The sequence below is a fragment of the Bison bison genome, unplaced genomic scaffold (genome assembly GCF_000754665.1).
Source record: "Bison bison bison isolate TAMUID 2011002044 unplaced genomic scaffold, Bison_UMD1.0 scf7180017864383, whole genome shotgun sequence".
Classification (NCBI taxonomy): Eukaryota; Metazoa; Chordata; class Mammalia; order Artiodactyla; family Bovidae; genus Bison; species Bison bison.
The window spans coordinates 7975446-7985202 of NW_011494955.1; the positions used below are offsets into that span (position 1 = coordinate 7975446).

General features: G+C 38.2%; 1 protein-coding gene across 1 annotated transcript in view; it reads right to left on the reverse strand.

Moving 5' to 3' along the window:
- Positions 1-9757, reverse strand: part of GTSF1 (gametocyte specific factor 1) — a 16700-nt gene that overhangs the window by 930 nt on the left and 6013 nt on the right. The window contains exons 3-8 of the mRNA XM_010857984.1: positions 7447-7547; positions 5541-5667; positions 5025-5108; positions 4213-4276; positions 2888-2982; positions 1408-1440 (exon numbers count right to left, since the gene is read on the reverse strand). Of these exons, the coding sequence (XP_010856286.1) occupies positions 1424-1440; positions 2888-2982; positions 4213-4276; positions 5025-5108; positions 5541-5667; positions 7447-7547 (488 nt within the window). The 3' untranslated portion in view covers positions 1408-1423. The remainder of the gene's footprint in view (positions 1-1407; positions 1441-2887; positions 2983-4212; positions 4277-5024; positions 5109-5540; positions 5668-7446; positions 7548-9757) is intronic.

The window sequence follows — 9757 nt, forward strand, 5'->3', positions numbered from 1 at the left end:
GGTGGGTGGGTGGGTGGGTGGGTGTGTGTGTGTGTGTGTGTGTGTGTGTGTGTCTCTCTCTCTATACAACAGGCGTTCAAAAAATGGTGCTTTATTTTTAACTAAGAGGATAAGAAGATCTGTGGCTATTTAAGGATTCTTACCTAAATTTTCCCCCTTATTCCTCTGTGGTAACACGTACAGAAAAATTATCAGTGTGTAATGAGTTTATCACTTTTCCAAAGCAGAAAAGTGTTTAGTCCTAAGTGACAAGAAGTTTCTCCTAGGCTTTCACCATAGAGTAGCCACTGGATAGGTAGCTATCCATACTGGATGAACACCAAACACTTTGAGCAGTGTGCCAGAGAAGGATTCAGAGTTCTTCATTTACCCAGGTCTATGTGTGCTTTTCTGATGCACTCCACTGCAGTTGCGTCTCTTTCCCTTCTGGGACCAAATCCAATTTTCTGGCTTCCAGATATATTTAATAATTTGATGTCAGAACCTACCAAGAAAAATGGCCCGTCCCTAGAAGCAACTGATAAATATTATTGTTCTCAGCTAAGGGGTGTTTGCTTTTAGAATATCTTTTGTTTCTCAACAGAAGAAACATCAGTTTTGGTACAAAACAAACCCTAGCTCGCAGAAGATCCATCTGCTTCACTGTTCAGAAAAAGTGAATGGACTACAAGGCAACAAGCCAATTACTCATTCATTCAATAAATATTCACTGAAGGCCTACCATCTCATGACAGTGGGGATTATCATCCCATTCCTGGCCCAACAATATTCCTCTTTTGCCAGAAGCCATGTGGCTGGTCAACCTCAGCCAAGGCAGCCGTTTGAAGCATCAAACCTGGCTCTGCTGTGGGTACATAGGGTATCTCAAAGATGGGCTTCATCTATGAAAACTAAAAGATTTTGGTCTCTTTATATAGATTTTGTGAGGTTCTGCTAAATCAAATATTCAGATAAGATCTACAGTGCAATAAGATCTAGAGACTTTTGGAGACCCAAAACTTTAAAATGCTAGTTAAAAAGTATGAATTTTTTGATGAGTATTAAATTGTACTGCACAGGGAAAGAATTGCAAAGCAGTGAAGCACAGCTGTCTGATTAATCTCGGCCCATTAAAAAGGCATGATAGATGTAGAATGCAACTTTGATTAAAAAAAAAAGAAAAAGGCAACGTGCACTAACGTTAGGGAGAGCAACTTGGCATGTAACAGAATTCTAATTTAACTAGTAAATGTTTATTCATTAGCATGTAAAGCCATAACAGAGGCTATATACTTAAAAAACGAAAGGCACACACAGAGCTTTAATTTGGTACCATAATCTAAAAGAAAATTGGACCCAAATTGCTTTATGTCCAGTTAAATCTTGCTACCATCTGAAAAAATTATGAAATAAAACTGAAACACTTACTTGATGAAATATTCAGTTACTGTGCATTTCCATCTATGGAGTAGAAATATTTCAAAATAAATACACCATGTCAATTGAAATTCACTCCACCCCCTAGTCTTACTAAACACAAATGATTTATTCCTGGGGTATATGGAATTATATAATAAAGTAGAATTTAAAATTAGTGACTGGATTTCAGCACGGATAAAGAAAATAGTCTTCCACCTATCAAGCCTTATGGCATATGATTAGGTAATCTCATATTGGGGGAAATGCAACTATCCAAAGGGAAATGTTTTAAAGGGGATCCTGTAGCCACCTAAAAATTAGCTCAAACAACAACAAAGACTGAAATCAAGGACATCTGAATTTGGGGGCAACATCAGGAAAAGGAAGTTTATATTAAATAAAAATGACAGTATGTTGGGTGTACCCATATATGGGAATTTCTTTACTAGGGTGGTATGACATGAATTTCAGACCTGTTTACTCAGCATTGTCTCCGAGGCCTTGGGAAGACATCTGAATACCATTCTTATGCTGGTTCTTATAACATTACTTTCATTTTGTCTCTACCCATTACCTTTCAGGCCCTTGCAATCCAATTTCTAATCCCAATTCCCTATTGATATTATGCTTTAAAAAATCAGGGATGATTTCCTCCTAGTTAAAACAGTCTTTTTATTGGTCCCAAATTTATCCATGGAATCCGATGTCAGTGGTCACCCTTGTTTTTTCTTTCTCGGTTTGAGTTTTATTTGCAAAAATGTAATTTTTTAAGCCATCAGTAATTCACAATTGAAGTAGGCATTTATTCATAGCTGAAACCAAAGGCTTGAGATGGGGGTAGAGAAATGGTATAAGAGAGGTGGGAGTGGGCAGGAAACAAAGAGAACTGAAAAGGCAGGAAAAGGAAACGTGGGGATAATTCTGGTCTGGTCTTGGGAGTTAAGAGACTCATTCAGGGTCCAGATCTGCCAACTACCAGCAAAGCAAACAATTTTTTGTGCAATTAGTATGTATTTTATAATTAAAAAATTTTAACCAAAACGTTCCTTGTTTATAGTTTTGAAGAGCAGATAAGAATACTGATGAGAGCACATAGCATAGAGCTTTCTGTCGGGAAGCTCAACTAGTATGCACGCGTGCTCAGTTGCTAAGATGTGTCTGACTCTTTGTGACCCCAGGCTCCTCTGTTCATGGGATTTCCCAGGCAAGAATACTGGAGTGGGTTGCCCTTTCTTTCTCCATCACCCTGTCTTGAAAATATTCTTTAGGCTTCTGTGATCCTGTACTTGCCTGTTACTAACCAGGGTTAGGACCAGGGTGAGATGAGTGATGTGCTTAAGATGCAAAATCTGGGGAGGCGCTCACTCTCAGGGCCATACGGGTGCAAGGCATTCGGTATTCAGACTGAACATGTCCTTGAATAATTAAGACCAACTGTATTTATTTAGTACAACACACAGCAAGAACATTTTGCCACTATTTCACTTACTGTTTTTCCATGGCAGAACATATGGAAGAGACTTGGGAACACGCATGCCTGAAGCCAGGTTACTCTTATGTTCCATAACTATGTTGCTTGCAGGGCTGCAAAAAGAGAGATTAATTTGAGTATGCTGGCATATTTGCATTCTTTAGGCAGGCAAACATAAGACAATCAAAATGTGTTTTTTGTAATTTGGGGAAAAACAACCACCTACATTCTGAAATGTAAACACATTTCCATCAAAACATTCTTGCAATTAGAATGATTACCACTTCTCTGGATAGCTCACTGTTCTGTACAGGCATTAAGATGGGTTTAACCATTTTCATTTTCTAGAAATTGAGATAAACAGCAATGCCATCTACTGTTCAATTGTATGACAGGCTCATCAACTCACTCAATATACATAAGAGAGAAAAAATGCCAAGACAACCAAACTAAAGGCAACAAATCTCACAAAATTGAGATAAAATTAAAATTGTACCAATGGAATTCATCTTTAAGTTTTTCTATCTCAGTGTACACATAAACTACAAATAACTGTACACTTATAATAACTGACTTTAGGAGCTAAAAAATAAAAATTGGTTAAGTATTCTATTTGAGGATAAAATGAAGTCTACTATCTAATATTTTCATTTTCTAATCTGGAAATGCTCTCATTTGGGTTTGAAATATGATCTTTTTTTTTCTTGTTGGCCACACTATATGGCTTATGGGATCTTAGTTCCCCAGCCAGGGATGGAACCTGCACCCTTGGTAGTGAAAGTGTGGCATTCTAACTACTGGACTGCCAGGGAATTCGGAACATGATCCTAAAAGGTTTGAAGATCAAGTGGTAATGAAAAATCTTAGAGATTTAAATTAGATACAAAATCAGTGGGGAAGGAGATGAGTTTTTTCCATACATAATTGGTATTATGGATTGTCCAATCTCAAATCAGAAACTTTTAAGATTACTTTTTCCTTAGACACTAGTTATCCAGAGCAAAAATAACACATATAGTACAGCTACATAAGTTTTTCAAAGCATTAAAATAACATGAACTTAGCAAAAACTCTTAAGACATAAGAATGGCTGGCGCCACTGTCTCCTGTGCTAGACTACAAGCTAGTATTTTTGTGTTCCCACAGGAATTAATGCAAAGCATGTGACCTTTTTATGACTCAAGGAATAAATAGAAAAAAAACCACCAAAACTATATCTAGACAAATTACCACCAAGTAACATCATTGAGGAAAGAGGTCAATACATGCTCTGGAGCCTTCTGTTGGTAACAGAGCACTCTGATTCTGGGAGGAAGTGGTGGGAATGAGATCTTTTCATTTACCTATTGTTGCCACAGTAGTTGGCTGTGCCCCAGACAAATGGGGTGCTGGTCTGTTCCCACAAATCTGCCAAAGGAAACAAAACACAGTTTGTGGTGCTACTAGGTAAAACACCAATTCATGCTTGTAGAATTTGTGAGATGAGAAATAATAAACAAGTTTAGAGAAGCAAGTAAAAACTGGTCAAGTACCCTAAGTGACACAGTAGCAAGAATTTAACTGAAGGATAGAAACACAAGCGACATAAATAATAATAAACATGCTTGCTGCTGCTGCTGCTAAGTCGCTTCAGTCGTATCCGACTCTGTGCGACCCCATAGATGGCAGCCCACCAGGCTCCCCCGTCCCTGGGATTCTCCAGGCAAGAACACTGGAGTGGGTTGCCATTTCCTTCTCCAATGCATGAAAGTGAAAAGGGAAAGTGAAGTCGCTCAGTTGTGTCCAACTTTTATCGACCCCATGGACTGCAGCCCACCAGGCTCCTCCGTCCATGGGATTTTCCAGGCAAGAGTACTGGAGTGGGGTGCCACTGCCTTCTCCGAATAAACATGACTAGTAACAACCAAACACAGATGGTATAACACAATTTATGAAAAAAACATATGTAAAGTAGTGTTCTTTTCCAATCAAGTGGGAAAGGCTGTTCCGTGTGTCTGCACAGAGATACAACTGTCTTTGTACTGGGGCTCAGTAAGAATAATAAGGCATTCTGAACAACATGGTATGTTCATAAAAAAGGAGACCCTTCCTTCTGTCTAGAGCAAACGACTCCAGAGTTTGGCACTGTGGAGAAAGAGACGTGGAGGCCCCTCACCTTTGTCCCAGTCTTCATCGCAAGGAGGGCACCGCCACGTGCTCTCAGCCATAGTCTCTTGTCCAAGGCTCCTGGTTTGGTTGACTGCAAGACAACAGAGATTCTGACTTAAGAAGGGGACACTGCCAAGTTATTATATTTAAAGGAGTTAGTGGCTTAAAAGGTTGCAGGGCCTTTGTTTCTGAAAAATGGATAGGATGAAAGCTAAACAGGTCTTATCTCCTTTCCGACAGAAGACAAGAAAGACAAGCAGAAACAAAGATGTTTGCTGTATTTACGGTAATAAAAGAATTTTTATTTTTAAACGAATTATTAGTAAAATCAATCAGGTTGGTCAGAAGAAAAAGAAGTCTGGCACCTGACAATCTTTTGCTGCTAAGATTAAAAATCTCAAAGGCAGAAAGGTATTGTTTTTCTGAAATGATGAAAGCCAAAAATCAAGATGACAATGTAGCATCATATAAATTTGACGGAGCTAACCTCCAGTACTGAAACATCTTAGCTAGTCAGTCTTACCTACATCCTGCTCAATACAGCTTTTGTCATCACAGCTTGAGATATGATGACTGATTTCAGCCCGAGGAACCTGATGGCGAGCATTGAAGGGACAAGTTGCCAGTTTGTTTGCGACATCAGGATGATTCTGGGAAAAAAATTAAAGTGGTTTGTCAATAAACTTGTGGTGGAACTGTGATAGGTACACTCAGCAGAACATTAAGAGAGAATTATTTATCACCTATACAGATCACAGAGACATTACCTCTTTGTTATGATTATAAAGACTGACAACACAGATATTGGGGTTAAAATGGTTTATAAGGAAGTAAACAGTGAATTTAAGATTGGGTATTTGAATCATATATTCTCCCCGTTTACTTCTCAGGGTCATGCGAGTCCGGTGGCACAGCCTGTAAGGCACAGCCTGTAAGGCACAGCTCTCTGGATGTCTTTGAAAGCTGATATTCAGGACGAACAGCAACACTAAAACACACTTTGTCTGCATTGCAGTAGCGCCCCTGCTGCTGCAGCACAAGAGTGCAGGAAAACAGCTGTGGGAAGGGAGCTGCAGAAGAGGCAAACCCAGTGATTTTTCAGATTAACACAGGAACACCTCTTTAAAGTAACGATGCCTGAAATGAGGCTCTGAACAATTTGTCCTTTATTTCAGCTATTTCACTAAGGAAAAGTCCAGATGATAGAGAACTCTGTTGACCAAGTTCCTTATTTTAATACAAAACAAGAAAACAAAACAAAGTGTTTAATATAACCCAAATGCTATGTTAAATTTACCAGCAATTAAGAAATTAGGAGAAGCAAAAGATATATCACAAATGATACTCAAAAAAGTAAAAATAATGTAAAGTGGGGAGAAGGGTGCAAAAAAATAGAAGATGGAGAAAATTGTGAGGGCAGGTATCTCCATGATTTTTTAAAGGGATAGTGGGCATTCTAATGCAAAGGTTTTGTGGCTGAAGATTAAGAGCATTAGGACAGGGGAGTTATGATGATGGCTCCCTTTCCCAACCTTTCTCCTTGGGACATGTCTGAGAGCCTACAGGAGGAAGTTGTGGTGGTATCTGCTGGTCTGTAATGTCTAGGTTCAACCTTAAGGAATTCTTGCTCTAGACATTGAAAGGAGCTGAGAAATAATCAACAATGGCATTATAATCACGTCTCCAGGACTGCAAGAGAAACATCCCTTGAAGAATATTAATGCATATGTGAACTGTATGCAGGTTTGGATTAAATACCTAAGTTGTTTTCCAAGCATAAATCCTGGCAGAACTCTGGCCTCTGTATCTGACCTTTCTATTCTAACCACCCTTTCAAACTGTCTCAATTAATGTATCAGCATTAAATTAGCTTACATCAACTAAATCTACAAAAGGTGACCAGAGGGAAAAAACTCTTTGAGCTTTTTTTTTCCCCCCTCCCCCTAAAGATGCTTACTGTTGAAACTTGGAGAAATAGTTATTTTTATGAATAATCTTTTCTTGGGTTAACCTCTAGTTGTTCAACTTCTCTAACAATTCTAAACAAACAAACAAAAAAATCAGAAATAAGTGTATTACAGTACTCAATCCTTATCAGGACAATAAGTACATCAAATTTACAAGGCAAGAATGATTTCTTATCACTAATAAAAATTAGTGTTTCCTCTGTTTCACAGAGGGTGAGAAGACTGGAGAGAAACTGTTTAAGGGTGCTGTGTCACTAGTTGGGGGAAAAACCCAAATGAGAAAAAACTTACATACCCAAGAAATAAAGAAATTCTTTTCTATAAATGTTGGCATTTAACCCAAAGCAATTCTGGCATTTAATTAAAACATATATGCTAAAATTATTTGATATTTATAAAATTTGGTTTTTTAAAAGAACTCAGGAGGCCATCACCGGGCAAATTGAGAAAATAATATCATACCTTTCTGCACTTGATAAGATGATAAGGAAACCTGCAGGCCCTGATCTGGTGGTTTTTATCATAGGGGCATTGTAACAGCTTTTCAGGGTCCAGAGTATCGACTGAAAGACAGAAAAACAGGCTAAGTATAAAGCTTAACAGGCCCTTGCAACATTTCAGCATCCTTGGCACATGGATTTTTCAACAGCATCTGTTAAGAACTGAACAAGACAGCCTAACAACAACTTGAAAGATTTTTTTTAAAGGGTGACTAAAAACATCTGAAAACGTAAGATAAAACTGTGTTATTGAATCTTCATTAAGTCCAGCAAAACCAGCATTCATGGGGTGGGGTCAAAGTTCACATTTGGTCGTACATAAATACTGTTGTTTTTATTGTTGGTAATCCTTATTATAACAAAAAATTAAACGATACGTCTTTTCCTTTTCTGAAAGTGCTAATTCAGGGTCATACTTTCCTCTAGCTAGTTCAACCAAAACTTCCCAGGCAGTATACTGAAGGCTGGAACGGACAATGTATTGATATACTGATGTGGGGGTCCACTGCACATGTGCCCCCTAGTCCCCAACTAGTCTTAGGGCAAGCTGAGGGTAGTTAACCCCCTACACCAGCATCCCTATTTACTAGTTTGTCATGACATGAAAAAAGTTGGTAAGCACTGCTCTATATCAGTTATATGTTCTATGGAAGCTTAGGAAATACTCGTTCATAGATTTATTTTTTTGTCTGCCTGATTTAATGTACTTCTCGAAATAGCTCCTAGTCAGTGAATCTAGTTACCTCTCAAATGAGACCAATACCTTTACCAAATTGGTAAAGGTTCCAAAATTTCTTATTTTGGAACATAATGAGAAAAAACCCCCTACAGAATTCTTTAATCTGATGATCATGAAACTGGCCAGATAAAAAGTAGAAAGAATAATCTGCAAAAATAGAACCTCCTAAGTTTGAGACAACTGCACATATATGAGGCTACTGTGAGAAAGCCAACCCCTAACCTATATTGTGCAATTTAAAAGTACCCTTAGAAGACTATACTTTCAGGCTCCATTTCAATAGTTTAATAGACTCTAGAGAAGTTTCTCATAATCTTAGGTTCTGCAAAATGTCCAGGCTGAGCCCCAAATTTTAAGAATCTTGGTTAAAGGAGAGAAGTTAAACAGTTAAGTACATTTTGAATATATTATGAGGACAAGAGGCAATCTAATAAAATGCTGTTGCCACCACTGAAGGCAATAATAAAAGTGAAATAAGATAAACAATTCACATTTGATAAGAAGCTTATAAACCAAGAGACTGCTATGAACATCAGAAGCCAGGGGAACTGAAACAGTGTCCCTGGAAGAGTGGTAAACATGGGATAAATTGCTAACCATGATCGTGATGCAAATGAGTCAGAAAGGTGACTTGAAGGACAGAATGAACAGGAATGAAAAGTCTTAAAGGACAAGCAGGCTTATTATGCCAACCAGGCTCATCCTGAGCAGTGATCCTTTCACATTTCTGAAGCTTCAGGATACACAGGAAGAGCATACAGACGAAATTCTTGTTAGTTTTCCTCCATTTAATCCATTTTATCACAAGCAAATGATAGGCCGTGTCAGGAGCTGACAGACTGGACATACTTTATGATTCATACACATTTTACTGCCCATACAGTGGCATACATCAGAGTTAATAATGATAGCTTCCTACTAAAACGCTTTACTTTTTGGTCTCTGATAACTAAGGTCTGCTCTAAACGGGTCTTTTATTTAAATATTAAACATTTTTCAATTTTATGTTTAATTTAAAATTTTTAATGGTAATAATATAACAAAAATTCATCACATTAACTATTTAAAAGTGTACAGTTTATTGGTGTTAATTATATTCACGTTGTTGTGAATCTAGACAACCTCTAGAAATTTTCACCTTGCAAAACAAACTCTATACCCATTAAATAACTCCCATTGCCTCCTCCCTGAAACCTCTGGCAGCCATTATTCTACTTTTTGTTTCTATGAGTTTGACTATTCTAGATATTTCATATAAGTGAAATCACATGGCATGTGGTCTTTTTGTGATTCAGTTCAGTTTAGTTGCTCAGTCGTGTCCAACTCTTTGCGACCCCATTAACTGCAACATGCCAGGCCTCCCTGTCCATCCATCACCAACTCCTGGAGTTCACTCAAACTCATGTCCATCGAGTCGGTGATGCCATCCAGCCATCTCATCCTCTGTCGTCCCCTTATCCTGCCCCCAATCCCTCCCAGCATCAGAGTCTTTTCCAATGAGTCAACTCTTCGCATGAGGTGGCCAAAGTATTGG